General features: G+C 43.6%; 1 protein-coding gene across 2 annotated transcripts in view; it reads left to right on the forward strand.

Moving 5' to 3' along the window:
• The window catches only part of TEAD4 (TEA domain transcription factor 4), a 60631-nt gene extending 46653 nt beyond the window's left edge, over positions 1–13978 (forward strand). For both annotated transcript variants that reach the window (XM_052790312.1, XM_052790313.1), the window contains 3 exons: positions 9244–9384; positions 10857–11009; positions 13740–13978. In XM_052790312.1, coding sequence (XP_052646272.1) covers positions 9244–9384; positions 10857–11009; positions 13740–13853 — 408 coding nt within the window. In that variant the 3' untranslated portion in view covers positions 13854–13978. The remainder of the gene's footprint in view (positions 1–9243; positions 9385–10856; positions 11010–13739) is intronic.
• The last annotated feature ends 5666 nt before the right edge of the window (positions 13979–19644 follow it).

Genomic DNA, 19644 nt, shown 5'->3' on the forward strand with positions numbered 1-19644 from the left:
TGTTTGTTTTTTAATATCAGAAGGGTAAGTGTGGCCTATGTATCATGTCAGACCAACCTAAGTTAGGCTTTTGAAGGATTTACGGGGTGGGATGTCATTAAGTTGGACTCTCTCTGGGTCCACGTGAGGTGTCTGGTGTCCAGAGGGTATCAACTCACTGAAATTTGGCTTGCATAAAGAGATGTGACATAGGATTTGAAACACCTTTACACCAACGTATACATGCTGTCCTGGGGCTCTGCATCTGTACACTTACAATGACAGTGATATTTCTGGGCTTGGTTTAATATTTTGACTTTCTGATTCTTTTTTTTTTTTTTTTTGGTAGCCTTTCATTGTTGAATCCCATCTGGAGTTAACATCAGGTTTTATTGGTGGAAACATTACAGGCTGTCACTTACAAATAAGCAAAGTTTACAAGTCAAGTCATTGATTGAATGGAGGCTTCTAAGGCTTTTAAGAAGTAAATCATTCGGTCTTGTATTTGTTTCTCGGTGTAGACAGTAGCAGGGATGAAAACGCCATTCCTGATGTCATATTCTGGATAAGAAAGGATTGGGGCACTTTTATGATTTGCACTGTGTTTCACAGGAGTACTTACGTTAATCCTGTTGTAAGATTTCAGCTAGGATCTCTAAGGCAATATTAACTAAAGCAGTTCAAAAAAACCTTTTGCTCCAGAAAATTTGGACTTTTTTGAGGAAAACTCCAAACCTTATTGTTGCAAAACTTTGTATTCAACGTGCCTAAAATATTGTGGTAATGCAGTCTTATACTTAAACACAGCATGTGAGCCATGCCTGTAATGCACCGTGCTAACACGTGTCGTGGGACTTCCTGAGTTTGGTGTATTGCAATAGATGTAGTGTAGTGTAGTGTAGTGCAACGCTCCCCACCCCCCCCAAACACTTTTCACAGATAAGGCAATGTGATTTAAAAAAACAGTTTAACAGAAGAAAGCTAGATTTCAGCTGAGATTTTTATGCCCTTCTGCATTTTTATACCTCTGTAACAGTATATGCTAGGGTGCTTTTTCATTTTGCTGCCTGATGGCTCTGGACAGCTATACAAATATACTGTTGATGTCCAAAGATGTGTTGGATAAAGCAATTCAACTACACTGTTGAATTTGTAGCATCATTTTAGGATAAAAGTATTATCCAAAAGCAAATTACCAATAACCTTAAACTTGGTGAGTAGAGTTAAATACTTGAAGGGGTGTTTTGAGACATGAAGATATGATTGAATTTTCAAAGGTTCTGAATTGAAGTGGTGGTTGCAGGTGACAAAGACTTAAAAAATAAGTCGGTTTTGTATATATGTAGTTTTAAGCTTGAAGAACCTGAGGCAGGAACCTGCCATTACTGTACTAAGCATTGACTATACCAGATGATCTGTTGTGCACCAGAAGCCTGACTTTAAACACCAGGGTTGGGGTTTCTTGACATCACTGATAGCACTTAGGACCTAGTGTGACTGAGAAAGAGATGTTCATGTTTGTTCAATGGTGCTTTAAATTACTTACACCATAGCTAAGAGTTAAAAGTTGATTGGTTTGAAACATAGGCAGTGTTTGCAATTCTTCCTTGATTTTGGCATTGGGAGTTTGGTACAATGAACTAATTCTTGGACTTGGATTGACAGGTTGTATGACATCTGTGTGACATTTCTCAGTGCTCCAAGTGCATTCTACCACACGACAATGAATGTGAGACGTTAGCCTCCCAACACATGGGCAGTGGCAGCTCTGCTCTTTTCCAGTGTAATATTATCTCTACCACCTGTTACTTGGTTCTCCCCATGAACTCCTCCTATATGCATCGTTATTAATAGTTTGGGGAAGAGGCGTTTTCAGGGCTTTGCACATTAGTAGGATGGTGCACTTGCATCTTAAAGCTTTCAGAAGTTGTGAGACTCTGGGTGGAAGATAGAAGGAAAATGACAAACTGGGAATTCAGGACAGGCAGTACTTTGTCCAGAGCAGCCATCTGCAGAGGGGTGGATCAGGAGAATTGTTTGGGAGACCTTTCCTGCCAATGATGAATATATGTAGTAATTTCTTCTCCTTGGTGAAGCTGAACCAGTCAAATCACTGAGTGTTTTCTTTCCAGTAAGTGAATTATAGTTTTGTGGAAGGGGCCGAAGGGGCGGGCTGGAGACCGCTGTCCTGCACTTGGCTTCTCTCCTGTCCCAAGCAAATCCAGTCAAAACAGCAGCAGTGCAAATTCCCCTCGGCACCCTGCCCTGCCCACTGTATGCTTTCAATCCTGACCTGGCAAAAACTGCTTGGAGAGCAAGGAGATGGTAATTTGGTCTCCATGTCCATTCTGTCCTTGCCACCTCTTCTGAGGCAGCAAACAAGACAGCAGCTAGCAACAGAGATTTTTGTGATCTTTGCACATTTTTTCCGAGAATGGATCTGACAGCCCATTAATTTCACCTGCAGTCACCAGCACCACCTCCTACCAGTTGCTACCTTATGTAAGGGGACTCTGTCAATGGCACTTCTTTCACCAAAGTTATTCCCCGCAGTGTTCAACAGTATAGAGATTGTTGACAGCAAAAAGCAGATTGAAAGACTGAATTGCTGAGGAATCTGTCTGCTAGGTGTCAAAATAACACAATCCTGGGGGGCTAGCTAAGTTGCAGCTCCCCGTACTGCTGGCAAGGCCTTCTGCTATCTTTGGTTAGCTCAGAAACTCTCCCCTTCTCCCTTTCTTGGAGGCTGAAGCTGCAGTAGCACAAGTTTTGGACTGCTCTTGAAGAATTGTTCAGCACATGCCTTTCCATGGACCACGTGGGACCTGTGTGCAAGATATCTGCAAGCTGTGGTTTCTCATGGCATTTAAGGCCATGTGGACTCTTGTCCAATCATTGGTTTTCAAAGCCTTAGATAAGCTGAAGACTGATTCTCACAGGTCACATTTCCCTCTGTGAAGAGTTTCAGAGAAATTTGGATTCACAGCCTCATCCTAGTGGGAATGACATCTTTCTAGGTAATCAGTTGTGAAACTCACTCCCGCCAAAGATCAGACAAAAATCTTAGCTTAGTATATGGTTAGGACGGTACACAATGCCAACTTCTCTGTAAGTGTTTCTTTCTTGGGGTTGCAGAAGTTGAGGGGTACACTCACACTCATCAGAGCTGGTTTTGGCAGAGCTGCTAAGAGACTTAGACTGCCAAGATGATTTAAAAAAAAAAAAAAAAAGTAATACTAGCTTGTTGAGGGTTACTGTGCCCTTCCCTGAAGAAATCCCTTCTCTTTCATCTGGAAATCTTGTCTTATAGGTATTTAAAAATTCTGCTTACTTCTCTGGAAAGGAGGAAATCTGAGATATTTCCCCCCAAACAGGCAGATCAGCTCTCTTCCATGCAATATGTAGATATCTGAGATGTGCTAGATCATAGATACCTCAGTGATCATAGTTTCAGCATATTTGGAAGTCATCAGGAAAGCTATGGACAAGTCTGTCATCTGTGCTGATCTTGCACAGTAAGTTGAATGCATCCCAGACACATCAGATTGCTGTTATGCTGGAGTGTGCACAGCTTTTTGCATCTGGAACTTGTTGGACAGAAAGCAAGAACCCTGACTTTGTCAGATAAATTAGTATGGTCCAGTTAGTGGCTCATAACTCAGATTTAGCTTGTAATATGCCTCATCTATTTGATCTTCTACCTTTGCCCTTGAAGAGACGGAGAACAGCTGTTTCAGTGCTGGACACCACCCAACCAGCTGAATGCTGCTGCTGCCCCTGCTGCAGTCCCAGCCTGTTGCTAGCAGTGGCTAGTAGGAGCCTGGGGGACAAGGCAACTCAGCCCGCTGACTATGGACTTTCCTAAATCCTGACTATGTCTCCTTTGGCTGCCTAGGCTAGGGTAAGGAACGTATTCAAGAGTTCTCTCACTTGTTGTTGGACATACTAGTGCATTTGCCAGTGAGGAGCTGAGGCACCTAGGCTCTAGTCTCCAGGTCAGAATCGCATTCAGTTATGTATTCAACAAGTCCATGCATTCCTGGACTATAAAGTGAAGATTAGCCTTCCTACTTGATGAAGTGCTGGGAAGATGAATTTCCTTTAAGTCATAGTCACTATTATTCCCTTGTATCTTTGAGAGTTGGAAAGTACTGGACAGAGTAAAGCAGACCTTTCTCTGCTCACCTTGGCTGCTCACCCTGGGATTGGGTGTGCTTTGATACAGGGATTTCTTTAGAGAAGGAAACTCTGAAAGTGAAGAGAAAGAAAGAGTCCTTTCCCTAAAGCCGCAATGTGGTCTAGGTGTTGTGAGGAGCTCCTAGGAATCTAGGCATGGAGGCCGTAGCATTTTTAGATGTTAAGTTAAAAGCAGTAGCTCTTTTGGTCATTAGAGACCCCGTGATGTGCAGTATGCTTTTGTCCTGGTACAATCCTGGGAAGCATAACTGCAACCATTAGTGATTTACCTCAGTGTCCAGTTGATGTTTAGAAGTTAATTTGGCTATGGCAGCTAACAGTGTTCTTCCTCAATTTTCTGCCTTGTCTCTCTTCAGGAGGTAATCATCTCCGTAGCGGGGGAAAGCTAACAGGTTGGAGTTCCACTCCTGAGCGGTTCTTTGGTCTCGTATTCATGTACACCATTGCCATTTTCAGTTGATGTGAACAAACCAGATTGCAAATAATTCAAGAGCAGATATGTATGTGCTAAATAATCTCTGGTATGGGGGCAGTAACTTCCATGAGAGGATGGGAACCAGCAGCTGTAAGTAAGTAAATAAGCTGTAGCTGTAAGGCCAGCAGTATCTGTCTGAGGTGCTGCAGCTCCATTCTTCTGCAAATGTGAACTGGAGCCCTCAGCTAGCTGCTAGTGTCATTCCCTGGAGCTGCTGAAATTCCATGTATGTATGTTTATGGGCTGAGATTTTCAGAGGTGACAGGAGGTGGGTGCACAGCTCTTGTTGACTGACTACCCTAAGACATGTCTGACAGTCCTAGCCCATAATATGGGACGTACTTTAGAATAAAAAGTGCAGTGTAAATGTCAGGGAGTTCCAACATGACCCCATTGCTTCACTGCAGCAGGGCTTCCAGGAACCTGATTGTACATAATGTTAGTGAATGGCAATGACTGCTTAATTCAAACAGTGTTACCATAATTTTGCCTACTGCCAAATAGTTTAATGTTGATTAATTAGATGTTAACTAGCTGTGAAATTCTAGTCTGCTCTTTTGACGGGAGACTTGCCAAATTGTGGAGGCACCCTAGAGTGGCTTCTTAGGGCTAGTGAAGCTTTTCTCATGAAGTGGAACTAGCACCTTTCTCATTTGCCTCATATTGACTGCACTTATTTCTTAATTTGCCATTAAGAGTTCAGGGGAGTGTAACCTTAACTTTACTAGTGAGACCCTGAAAATGTTTGCCTGGTTCTGCAGTGAGAACCTCTGCTATGTTTATGTAGCAGTGATCCAACCAAGCTTCAGTAGCCTTGACTCTTTGTTCTTTTGACTCAGTGGGACAATTTCTTTGGAAAAGCGGAACTGGGTCCATACATTGTGTTTATCACCCCCAAGGGAAATAGCTGAACAATATTGTGAAGGACTCCTAGTCTAGTTCCTCTTTGGAGAAGGGAAGGAATTAATGTTTATTCAGACAGCTGGAGTATGGGTCAAATAAACAATACAGTTAGTTGCATTGACATGTAAATGACTATTAAAGTAACTCAATAAAAACCTAAACCCGAATAGAGTAGCATTGCTACTCTCTAATACATGTACATTTGTGGGGCAAACAAAGTAGCTGCATAGCTATAGTGGGGAAAATTTGATAGCAAGGACTTCAGCATGACCATAATAGTTCACTTGGCAATGTGAATTATTATTAAGTCTGTAATGCCTGTGCCTTGTTCCTATTAATACCTGTGCTGTCAGGTTAAAGTAGCCTGGATTTGCCCACATATGCTACTCCGGTATAGACAAACCATCAGAGCATAACACTGCATGACAGTCATTTAGATGGTCATGACAATGTAAAAGCTTCCAATCTTCCTCCAGCTGTTGTTTCCAAGTCTTGTGCAAAAGTTATCACTACCTCAGTGGTGCAAATGTGAATGATTTAAAATAATTTTTAAAGAAGTTTCAAATCCAAATTGTTTTACTCATGTATTTTAACATGTGTGCCCAAATTTGTTGTCAACTCAGTGAGGAGGCAGAAAACTATGGGGGCAAAAAGGGATAAGTTGTTAAGAGAAGTCAGGAACCTATTCAGCTGGATAAATTGTTTTGTGAAGCTATCTTCTGAGGAGAAGCAAACATGAGAATAAAATAATTGCCAGCTTTGTATGACTATCTCCCGATAAATCAGAGGATGCTCTTGAATGTATAGTATGCAGGAGATGACAAATTTAGGAAAACATAAAGGTATGAGTGCACAGCTGGTGTAAACTGGTATGAATGTAGTATGCATGTAGGGCCAAGCATATTCACAAGGGTTGAAGATCTGTGACTAATTCAGAGGGAGGGATTCTACTTAAGAAGGGGAGTCATAGAGAAGGCAAGCCATTCTGACAAATGGACTTTCTTTCATCCGTAATCTGTGGTGAAAATGTTACAACTGTTAAGGATTTTTGTAGAAACTGTGGGAAACAACACAGTCATTTTGAGGAGTGGTCATGTATTTAAATATCATGCTGTTATGCTGTCCATTAAGGGCAGAGTGAAAGCTGTATGTCCATCCCTAATGCTGCCAGTGTTGATGTGAACATTGGAGCATTCTGTCATCTTGCCTGGAATGAATCTTTGTCCCGCTAGACTTACCTGAATGCTACAACTGCTAGTCTAGGAGATAGCCCAGGATATGCATTGCCCACTGTGCTTCATGAAAAACCTACCCTAAATCTGTCTTTCACTTGCTTCTGAGTTTGTAGTATAAAAAAAAATCATGGTAATTGGATGTTATTGGTTCATTTGCTTGGATCTTCTGTGGCATCATTTAATGCAGATGGTAGTTTTTCTCTAGGTGGAAGTATGTGTGCACAGTGGCACAGCGGCAGCAATGCCCGAGTGTTGTGCTAAGTGGAAAATGGAACTGAATTTTCTGAAATAAACGGGAGGATGGTTTATTTTATGTCCTTTACCACCTCCTCCTTCACACACCTCAAGTGGCAAGTTATCAGCCATGGGAACTGGATTGAATGGAAACACTGCACATTGTTACACAGCTGCTTTTCCTGCTAGTGCTTTTGGCATCACTATTGGCAAAATGATGAATTCTTCTGTGACAACAACTCTGTGCAATGGGAGCTGCTGGTGAGTGTTGTGGTACAGAGATGGCTCAGCCTGACTGTCCAGGGGCAAAACTTTTTAACTTGAAAGGAATGACAACAAAGCGTGGCTTCTAGCAGGTTCCTAGTTACTGCCGTAGTTACTCAAACTCAGAATTCACTAGAAGCAGCAATCCTGCCTTCTGGTTTCCCTATTGCTGCCCATCCTCCCAACACGTTTTTTGTCTGAACACACACAAGTGCTTCTGAATCAGGTCAGGGAGCCGATCCCACCGAGAACTAGCTGAGCAATTCCTCAGCGAGTCTTGTAATACAGCTACAGAAACATTTGTGTCGGTACAGGAGGAATGGGGAGGCACAAACTGCCTTGGGACAGTGAGACCCCTCTCTCTTGGTGTCAGGACCAGCCTGGTGTTATCAAACTACAACTTGGAGGTGCAGTTTCCCAAGAGGCTCAAGCCAACCTGAGCATGTGTTGCCATCAAAGTAGGCAGTGTTTGTGCCCTCAGCTTTTGTGTGTGTTCTCACCTCTTCCAGCCCCTGCAGCTTTGTGGAGATCCAAGTGAGCTTTCTTGTCTGACTGAAAACTAACTCACCAAAACCACAATAAAATTTGTCTTGGATGGGATCAACTCTCTCATCTGGCTAACCACAGAGTCGTGCAATGGCTAATGGTGGCACAAAGGCAGCAGCAAGCTTGTGTGGCTACAGATGGGGAGAAGGCTGCACTGGCACTTTCTAGATTGACTTAAACCTCTTGTGAAATTGCTACTTAAGAGAAATAAGCTAACAGTATTATCCCATGGCAGAGACAGGTATTTTGTATGGCAAAGAAAAGGGGGATTCATTATTGAGTGGTCTGGTTCCAAGGCTAGCATTGCTTGTCCCAAGCGCTGCTCTAGATCTCGAATAAAAAACTTTCCCTGACATGGGCTAAGAAAACCATGCTGGAACGACATCTAATGCAGTCCTACTCACACTGTATCCACTACAGCAGGAATACACTTTGTTCAGTTTCCTGTTTCCCTCAGTTCAGCAGGAAGAATGCAATAGTCTGAAGTAGCCTATGGGAACTGGTCATTGCTTTTCTGCTGATGTAAGCTAGCACCTGGGCTTGTGGAGTACAGAGCAGCTCTACCCTTTTAGTTTTGAAAGGGAGGAAGCCGAGCTGGGCATTCCCACAACCCTGTTGAGTTTTCCGAGCTTAAGGCAGCCGCCTCTTCTTTTCCTGCGCGAGGTTTGAATGACCCCTGGTGGGAACTTCAGACAACCAGGAGTTTTAGGAGTTGGGTCCCAACATGAGGCTTCAGTTGGCCAACCTTAGGCACCCACGTTTGAAAACTGTGGCTGCTAATGGAGATGGGTTTGTGTTCACGTGGAACTGGGCTGGATCCATCAGCAACCTATATTCCTTACATTGCAATCCTGTCTACTTACATTCTTCATAGCATAGTACCCAAGCCTAATGCGTGTGTGTACTCACACACGCCTTCTCTCTGCTCTCTTTCCCCTTACCTATGAATTGAGCGTGGAAAAGCTTTATTACAGTTGCTGGACCTTTATTTTTCCACCTTAGTGAGGCAGCCCAGTCTAGCCTGTCTGTGCATTGCTCTGTCTTTACAGTGCCCTCCTGTCTGCTCTCCACATGCTTTGTGAGTACCTCCATGCTGTACTGGCACTGTGCAGTTACGGTAAATATCGGCTAAGGCAAGGGGCTGTGTCATACGTTTTTAATGTTAAGAGGATATTCCACCAGATTTCCCCAATGTATATGCAAATCCCCACCACCATTTGCTGAAGCGGGAACTGGATTTTAGTGCATAATCTTCAGATTTCACTGCTTGCTTGATGCGCATTCATCTGCTTAAGGAGCTCTGGACACTCCAGTGCCTTAGAATCTTGGCTATGCAAGGTAATGGTGAAAAAACACTACAACCATCTATTGATAACCATCTATTTTTCTTCCCCCTTTTTTTTTTGGCAGGCTGATTTGAACACCAATATTGAAGATGAATCCAGGTCTTTCTATGGCGTTTCCAGTCAATATGAGAGCCCAGAAAACATGGTCATTACCTGTTCCACGAAAGTGTGTTCCTTTGGAAAGCAGGTGGTGGAGAAAGTGGAGGTAGGGAGCAGACACCTGGGTGCAAGGTTCTCTCTGGCTGCTGTTTTGTCTCTTCAAGTATTTGCACCCTGCGTATATCTCAAGGCAAAATATATCCCATGCTTGTTGTCAGGGAGATGGATGCCATAGATTATTATTTCTGAGATACGCAGGTATAAGATTGCTCCAGCCTGCAACATGGCCTTGTCTCAGGACTTCATTGAAGATCCGGTAGTGTTTGCTATTGTTTCCTTAAATCTCAGTTTCTGAAGACATGTGAATATGTAAGACTCTCAGCTCTGGTGATTCTCTGGGGTTTTTTGGGGAGCAAAGAAAAGCTAGGAAACCTGGACCCTTGTTTTGTAGTCCAGAAAGGTGAAGACAAATAGGCAACACCTCACTCTCATCAGTGTTTTTAAGCAGATCATTTATAGACTACAGCTATTAATTAATAGACTGTAATAATTTACAGGCTATAGTCTTATGGTTTTGTGGGGCTTTATTTAGTGCTTGTACACTTACATCTTGAGCAACACTGGAGCTGCATAATTATGCATGTATCCAACAACGAAGAAATTCTTTCTGATGCCACATTCAGCTGCAAAGAGAGCTGCTCTGACCTGCTTCCTGCTGCTCTTTTTCTCAAGGAGCCTTTAGGTGCAGGAGGAGTGCCTGTGTGCAGAACACCAGTTGTTCTCCTGTCAGCAGTCAGTTCAAGTTACATCCTTCCCCAAGACCCGTCTCCAGTCATACGATAGACATGCCTGAAGTCCGGTTGTGTATTTGCATGATGGGATAGATAGGCCAAAGAAAGGTGTCATGGTGCACATGAAAGGAGACCAAGCTCTTGGGGGTGAAAGGAGGTAACGGGCAATTAAGGGTCTGCTGTGAAATGGTAGAATCCAGCCTCAGCTTCTGTTCAAAGGCAGATGAAATATACAGCAGCTAAGATGTGAATGTGAACAAAAAAATCCTCTGTGTGACATTGGGCAGACCCTCTCCTAAGGGAGAGCAGAGATACTATGTTCTTTCTCTCACAGGTACCAAAAGGTGTTAGTCCTTTCCAGCTGTGAAGTATCCTGAGCATACAATTACCATCATTACTAGGAGCTTCCCGGTCTTGCTAAAGCAGTAGTTTTAACTTGTTCAGTTTATTCACACCTAATATTTTTCCAGTAGAGATGCAGACCGTAGTATAGCTGACGATTGGTCTGCTCCTCTTAGTTACCTTTCACAGCTCCTTGGCAGTTTGCTGCTCGTAAGCTGGAACCCACTGTTCTAAAGTAAAAAGAAATCAAGCTGAAGAAATTAGAGGGCTCAAGGAGACTGACCTTGGTGCGAAGTACTGTAGAAGAATGATTAATCAGCTCGTTACTGTTAGAAAAATGATTTGAAAATGCCATTGTAATTTTTCTGTTCTGAATCCCTTTATGTGATTAATGCTACTAATGTGACATTAGCCCCATGTGCCCCTTTTGTGTTTTGCATTGCAGACAGAGTATGCACGCTATGAAAATGGACACTATTCCTATCGCATTCACCGTTCCCCTCTCTGCGAATACATGATAAACTTCATTCATAAACTCAAGCATCTTCCTGAGAAGTATATGATGAACAGTGTGCTGGAGAACTTTACTATCTTACAGGTGGGACTTTCAACTGTTTTCGTTGGAGCTTGGAAACATGTGAGCCCCATGCAGGAGTTCACTGTTGTGAGTCAAAGCAGATTTCCTTTTACAGCTCAGCATGTAGTTGAACTTGCTATCTCTCACGTGTATTGCACATCAAGACCATTTATGGAGCTCTAGAGATAGTAACTCATGCAGAGAAGCAGCAGAAGAATTTGAGAGACCTGAGTAAGAGAGAGAAAAAAAGAAAGATAAAGGGAGAACTCATGAGGCAGAGAGATGAAGGAAGGAGAAGGATGCAAAAGTCAGTGAAGGAAATGCTCATTCCTCTATTGGACAAACGTTGAGATCCATTCTGTGCCCTGGCCCTTTTTGCAAGGTAAAAAAAAACAAGAGCACTGTTAAGTGGCACTGTTAATTTTGTCATGGGAAGAGTTCTTCACTGGCCAGGTAGGAGAAAAAAAAAAAAAAACAAAAAACAAACCAGTTGTTTCCTCAGGACCATCCTGAACCTGGAAAGAATACGGAGGCACGTAAAGGAAGGGGCATGTTGGGGGAAGCTCTATGACACCTTCATGAATCACTGCAACCTCTAGGTAGGGCAGTACTACAAGGCTACAGCAACTAGATTTGCATTAGTGTCTATGTCGTACCAGGAGCCTTTCCAGGCTCGGATGCAGCCGAAATTTGGGAAGAGGGCAAAGACAGCTTAAAAGGTGGATTTTCCTAATGGACTGAGTTCTGTGCTCGCCTCTACAAGATGCGTCACAGATCTTCGCCCAAAGAACCTGAGGTTGGGTAAGTAGAAGAGATGCTAGCAGCTGTATGAAAGAATGGAAATCAAGTGGTCTTCATTCCATTCTCTAGAGATCTTGCGGGACTTCAGGCAACTCATTTCACTGCTCTGTGACTCAGGTACCTCAGCCGTAAAACACAAGGTTAATAATATACCTCACAGTGCTTTAGGAGGCTTTACTCTTTCATGTTTGTACTAAGATCTTTAGCATCTGGAAGAAAAGAGGAGTATAAATGCTAAGAGGTTTTTTTAGATGAGCAAAAGCATGAAGGAGGCAGGGACAGAGAGATGGAAGGCCTGTGTGCTGTAATCCATACTGAAGAACACTGTAACTACTTTCTGTATGTTTCATTCCTCAGTCAGGCCAGCGCTTGCTGTAAATTTTACGAACAAAGTTGTCATGTAGTTATACTTCCTCTGGGGCTTTATGTTTTGAGTAATCTCATGTCCTTCCCTTACCTCCTGTCACAGAGAGGCATGTCTCATGTGGGTACTGGCAGAGCCTTTTATGTATTGCCTTGCAGTCCTGCTCCCTGAGCAGCAGACTGAGCATCTTCCACCCCCTGCTCCCCACTGGGGAGCTGAAAAATGATCATGCTTAATGCAAGGGGTGCTGCTAGTCCTCAGTCCCCACTACCAACTTCTGAGGCAAGTCTGATTACATTTTTTCTAGACCCTTTCACGAGCTTAGATACCCCTAATCTCACAAGCATGATTTATCTTGCTTTGCACGTTGCTCTGGATCTAGCCCTCCAAGATTTCACAGCCCATTTTCCAGAAAAGGCTCTGGTGCCTTGCCACACCTGGGTGTGTATAACTCATGATGGCCTGCAGAAGAAAGGGGAAGGGTTAGTTCAGCTGCAAACCCAATCAAGAAGTAAGAAAAGAAAATAGAATAGACCAAAATCAGGCTGCTAAAATTAATAAGCAAGTTTGAAAACAGCTATTTTCTTTCTGTTTTCACAAGAACAGTTGGGCTTTGGTACAGTTCAAGCCTCCAGCTGGTATGTTTTTCTTCTGTAATTGAGCTGGTGCTACTGCTGATAAAAATGTATCTCCTCCAGCAGGAGAGAACGGCTTGAAGCTTTAGCTATGGCACAAACTCAGATGACAAGAATGTGCAAAGTTGTGCAGTGACAGAGACAGAGAAGGAGCTAGGAGCTCTGGGTGCAACATTTCGCTTGTCCCTGCCGTGTAGTGTAGGCAGTGCATGCTTCTGAAACTAGGACAACACTGTTCATCACCATGCTTGGTGACACTGAGTCATATTGCAGAGAAGCTAAGGTTCCTGAAGGCCCATAGAAAAAGAAATGGAAAAAAAGGAGCTTCTGTAAGAATGCATGGGTGTAGCAGCCATCCTTCTCCCGACATCTACAGTGTATGGAATGGGAGGCGTAATGGAGTCAAACCTATAAGTCTCCTGTAAAATGAGTTATACTCTATAATCCTCATGGTCTGTGTCTACCACTGACAAGCAGGAGCAGATGGAGGGAAAGAACTGTTCACGGCTGTGATATATCAACAGATATGTAAGCAGGAGTGGATGTACCACAGGTGGCCTCTCTATACCCAACAAACAGAGCAAAAACATATTTTCTGTGAAACACCTTCTCTCTGCTGAAATCTGCAACACCAGGGGGTGAGGAATAGAGGACCTAGTGGACCTGCTTCCACTTACGTGGTCATTGCTTGGTCACAGCTTTCTTTTCTTCACAGTGGACTCTGCGCACCTCCCTGTCTCTTCACTGCATTGTAGTCCCAATGCTGTGAAAGTGTTTTGCTTGGGTGTGTGGGCACATAGGCTGAGGGTTGCGGTGGCTGAGCTGTGTATCGTTCCTGTACTTCTCTGTTCTTTGCCTATTATGGACTTTTTGCCCTATGTTAAATGTGTTGGAATATGTAAGCAGAGGAACAGCAGTTGCCATCTCAGCTTCTTCTCCTTTTCTGTCTAGGTTGTGACAAACAGGGACACACAGGAGACCTTGCTGTGCATAGCATATGTTTTTGAGGTGTCAACTAGTGACCATGGTGCCCAGCATCACATCTACCGGCTGGTGAAGGACTAGAGACTCTCTGCCCTGAGTCGTCCATGGGATGCATGTCTAAGAAAAAAGCCTGTGCTTGAACAACCCCTGCCCCTCATACCAAACTGAAAAATAAACTGCAGATATTGTGTATTTTCAGAAAAGCACCTCTGAGCTGTTTTGTGATTGACAGGGTCAAATAAGTTTGCATCTCCAGGTTTGTGCGAATGGGAAAAAGACTTGGAGTCAAAGAAGCAGGCAAATAACTGCTTAAGCGTTTCAGCACAAACAGCATCCTCTGGAATGTATTTCCCACAGAGCACACACAGGGTGTTCTCATACACAAAAAAGGAGCGGTATGCACCTGAGCGTACAGGTGGGGCAATGGCAGCAGCTTCCACAAGTTTGACCACATACGAACAGGTTGAAAATGTTCATGCTACATCTGGTCTGAGTGTGTGCACTCATATACATTCATTTGTAGGTCAACACATGCACAGACATGCTTACCGTACATTTATATGGATGTCAGTTAAGACATATGTGGGCATATGCATGTGTATAGAGATTGCACATACAACCTACATATCTGCCTGTCTAGCTGTCCACCTTAGCAGGTGTGCAGTCACAGGCTCCTTCAGCCTTCCTTCTGTTAGAGGCTGGGTACTGTTTCCCTCTTCTGTGCATGATAGTGAGAGACCAACCTTTCTTTTATTTCTTTTACCCATTAAATGAAGTTACGCTTAGAAAATTGGATATAATTATTGCTGCTTTTGCTTCTGTTCTCCCTGCACAGTTAGCACTGCTCAGGGAGCTAGACTTTGCTCTTTTCTTGCACACCAGCAAAATAATTGTTTACCGAGATCAAATTGTTCCACCCATTAGTTGCAGACAGTGAGGAGCACAAGTGTTGCAAAGAACGCCATCTGGATGAGAGAGAATAGTGAAAAGAGGTTAGCTTTCCATGTTTCTAAGGCAATCAGTCTCTCTGCTTTGCTTGTAAACTGAGGTTGTTTACTCAAGAGTCACTGAGAGGCAATAATCTTGGTTCCCACAGTGCTGCTGATGTGGGGAAAGATCCAGCCATTCTTGTTACTCTGAGGGAAGAGGTGGGTTGTGTCATGCTCTGGCAGCCACTGAATGGGCAATTTATTGGGTGGCCAGGCACAGTCCCATGGCACAGATTTGGATATATGGTGTTAAATCTCCTCTTTCCACAGTGCATCAGAACACCTTAGGAAACACCTCACCTATTTCAGATGTTGCCATCCTTGTGTTTTTGGCACAGAGAAAAGAACTTGTGGGTACTTGAGGAATCTGAGATACTGTCAGAAATCAAGGGTTTATTAGAATGGGACAAGGTAAGAGCTTCAGCCACACACAGATGAAATGACTTCTTTCAAGAATTTATGAACTTGTTGGTGCTCCCTTCTACAGCTTTCAGTCTGCTGGTTAAAGGGCTCTGTGGATTCCATGAAGATACTGTACAACTCTTCCCACAGCATATGGAGAGGCCTGTGAGACGTACATATCTCCTCCAGCTTCCTAACCATCTTCCTGTCCTTTAAAATGTTTCATTTCTGTATTTGAAGCTGTAAGTTGTACTCATTTACAAGGTACTCCAGGAGTCTTCTCACAGACTGATTATTTTGTTTCCTGCACATTTAAATCTCAACTCCCTTTAAAGTTTAAATCTTCCACTCCTACAGAATGTTCTTCCCATGTTTTATGGACTCAGATTAATCCTTTGAGTACTTGAAGGTCTAAGCCTCCACTGGGCTTTTTCACAAGTATGGTTGAATATTCCCCATCCTCTCACTGAAATTCATGAAAAATGCTCAGCCAGTCACCTTCCAGTGTACCATCAGCATCACTTCTACTTGGTATATTACATTGGGGTGGGAGGAGGGGGGTGGGAGAGGGAAGAAAGGATGGAAGATTCACTTACTGGAACAGTAATTTATTTTTAAAACATAATCTGGTATCATACTCAGTTTTATCTCCTCCAAACTCTTCATTATGCTCAGAGAAAGTACCAGCATCTTTCACATCAACTCTCAGCTTTCACTTCTCAGGCTCCTTAGCTTTTCCCCACAAGATGCTTTGGGCAATCTGCTTCTTTAGATGCTTGTTTCAACAATCTTAATTTTTCACTAGCTCTTCTTGGTTGTGTTCAGGAGCTTCCTTGTGTGTTATGCTAGCTGTGCTTTCTCTTACCCAGCTTTAAACAAGTTCTGGTAAACACTGAACTTAGCTAGATAATGGTAGCTTCAACCACTCCGTGCAATACTTCTGAGGAGGAATCTGCTGATGCCTTGGAATCATCATGGTTTTATTTTGAAGCTGGTATTGAGAGCAATTGTTCTTTGCTAGCTCATAAGTGTAGAGAAACATGCAGGTTTTTTCCTCAATGACTTAAATCTTTAGTATTTCTCTGGGTCGTTGCTGGCTGATAGTATGGAGTTTCTTTCTCTGAACTGTTTTCCAAAACCTGTGTAAAACTTACTCAAGCCTATAATGCTGCCTCTAGGTTTGTAACAGTTTATGACCTTAGGACTCAATACAATCTTTTTTGACTTTGTGTTGGGTCAGTTGATTCCTCACAAGGAATTAATATTCAAGAAACAGTAAAGAATGAACTATTAAAATCTAACTTACAAATCAAGTGAGTTAAACAAGTTTATAGTAAAATTTTGATATGGGACCCCCTAAAAATTTTTGTCTGGAGTATGAGTTTACATTGGTGTCGCTGTCAGCACTTAGATGAAAAGCAAACAACTAAAAAGACCTTTAACAAAGATGACGGATGACTGTGTTAACTGAGGGGAAGGTGTGTACTGAAAAAGATGAATATAGACCCATTCTCTTAACATCATCAGTGGTCTGGAGGAGAGAGAAAGCAGCAGGGTAAATTAATCTGCAGATAGCACTAAAGGAGATTTTTGCAAGATGAGTACGTATAGAGAAGTTGAACGACTTGAACATCATTGAAACACTAGGCTTGAACTGAGAGAATAAATACTAAGAATGATTTGAAACATAATTTAAGATGTCCTTAAAAGAAAAAGATGGCAAGTGAAAGGTAAATTATGGGAAAGATAATCAGTGCCTGAGAGGTACATGATCCCAAACTGGACAGCCTGTTGGAACTAATTGTCAAAGGACAGATGCGCAAATACAAAACTTCAGTGACAGAGATGAACATGAGTCAGACAAAAGTCTCGTGGTGCTACCCACTCAATGAAATGGAGACATACACTGGAGGATGAAGATTTTGATATCTGTGGAAGAGGTGATGCCAGGCCCTAAAAAGGGTGTTTTATTTGGCCTAGCACGTGAGGAATCCTGAGGATTTCCATTTCAACAGAGATTTCAAGCAGAAGACCAGAATAGAGGCTACTTGTAAAGCCCTGCTGAATATGCTTCATATGCAGGTACAATTTTAAAATAGGATATAGAATAGAATAGAACAGAACAGAATAGAACAGTTCCAGTTGGAAGGGACTACAAAGATCATCTAGTCCAACTGCCTGAGCGCTTCAGGGCTGAACAAAAGTTAAAGCATGTTGTTAAGGGCATTGTCCAAATGCCTCTTAAATACCGACAGGCAGGGGGGAATCAACCACCTCTCTAGGAAGCCTGTTCCAGGGCTTGACCACCCTCTCAGTAAAGAATGTTTCCTAACGTCAAGTCTGAACCTCCCTGATGCAGCTTTGAACCATTCCCACGCGTCCTCTCGCTGGATCCCAGGGAGAAGAGCTCAGCACCTCCCTCTCCACGTCCCCTCCTCGGGAAGCTGTAGAGAGCAATGAGGTCGCCCCTCTGCCTCCTTTTCTCCAAACCAGACAAACCCGGAGTCCTCGGCCGCTCCTCACAGGACATGCCTTCCAGCCCCGTCACCAGCTTGGTTGCCCTCCTCTGGATGCATTCAAGGACCTTCACATCCTTCTTCCATGGTGGGGCCCAGAACTGCACACAGTACTCCAGGTGGGGCCGCACCAACACTGAATACAGCGGGATAATCCCCTCTTTTGACCGGCTGGTCAGGCTGTGTTGGCTGCCCCCCAGGATGGGGTTTGCCCTCTCGGCTGCCAGGGCACACACTGCTGGCTCCTATTGAGCCTGGTGCCGACCAGCCCTTCATACCCCTTTCTGCAGGGCTGCTCCCCAATCCGGCATTTGTTCTCATTAAATTTCATGCCATTGATGATTGCCCAATGCTTCAATCTATCCAGATCCCTCTGCAAGGCCTCTTGTCCCTCCAGAGAGTCAACAGCACCTCCCAGTTTGGTATCACCAGCAAACTTGCTAATGGTGCATTCAACTCCTGCATCCAGAGCATTGATAAAAATATTGAACAGAACTGGCCCTGAGGAACACCACTGGTGACTGACCACCAGCCAACTGTAGCCCCATTCACTGCAACCCTTTGAGCCCTGTCCTTCAGCTACTTCTTCACCCAGCACACTATGAGCCTGCTCATCTCTCAGTACCAAAAGTCTTACTAAGATACAGAAAAACTACATCCACCACCTTCCCTTCACCCACTAGGTGGGTGACTTTATCATAGAAGGATATTAAATTAGTTAGAGAGGACTTTCCCTTTGTGAACCCACGTTGACTGTGCCTGACAATTGCATTGCTCTTTAAATGCCTTTCAATAGCACCCAGTATGATCTTCTCCATAATTTTTCCAGGTTCTGAGGTTAGACTAACAGGTCTATAGTTTCCTGAGTCTTCCCTCATGCCCTTCTTTTAGATTGGAATAACGTTGGCTAGCTTCCAGTCAGTGGGGACTTCCAATTTTGGTGCTCCAGTAAGCACAAGCTGCACCAGGACTAGCCTTACAGCACATAGCCCTGCACTGCTGGAGTCCCAGTGGGCCTGGACAATCAATTTGATGTGGAAGGGGGACTAATTGACTTTTACTTCCTCATTAAGCTATTGCACACCGGTTGATCTGTTTTAACTGTCCAAGTGCAGGTTTCTAGTTGCATGTAGGAGGTCCCTCACAAGGATGAGTCTTCAGCTGACATGATACTGCCTCTACCATGCATGCTGCGCTTTGCTGCTCATGGTCTGCGTCTAGGTCATAACCTGTGCTTTGAAGCATGGGAAGGAAAGGATGTGGGTAAGGACGATAGCAAAGTTGATGCCATGAAAGTCAGAGCTGGAGAAAGATGGTTTGGTTCTTGTTATGGGAAAAGGGCTCCATTTATTTTTTATGTATAATGAAGTATTTTCCCCCCAGTCTTGCAGACCCTGCACTCTCAGAGGCTGCTTTTAAGGACTGTGTAGGCCTAGTGCTGTTAACCTCCGTGCAGGAGCCAAAAGTGGCTAGTAAAAGACAGAAGCCCTTTTTGCACATATTAAGCAAAATCTACACTTTCTTCCTGTGCACAAAGTTCCTGCTGTAGCTACTCTCTCCAAGACAAAATATGCCTTCAAGAACTGACTTCCAAACAGCAACACAGAACACAGATGCCAACAGCTTTCCATAAGCTCTGTATGCCTGGGAACCAGCATCGGTCAAGCTTGGAAAAAGACAAGCCAAGTACTTTAAACACCTAGAAAACAGAGCATGTTGATATGCCTGCTGTTCTGTGCTACACATGAAAAAAATCCATGCAAGCTCTTGCCCATCGGGTGTCATTGCTAGCCACAGCAAGGTGACCAAACCACCCGGGACCGAATTAACTACTTCTCTGCAAACCAGCCAGCCCCCACAGTCAGCTACATAGGTATGAACGGCATCAAGTGGCTACAGTCCATTACTGATGCATGCACCTGCCTATTTCAACCCTACGCAATTTCCTTCCTGATCTCTGAACCA

Source organism: Harpia harpyja, chromosome 6, assembly GCF_026419915.1.
Source record: "Harpia harpyja isolate bHarHar1 chromosome 6, bHarHar1 primary haplotype, whole genome shotgun sequence".
Classification (NCBI taxonomy): Eukaryota; Metazoa; Chordata; class Aves; order Accipitriformes; family Accipitridae; genus Harpia; species Harpia harpyja.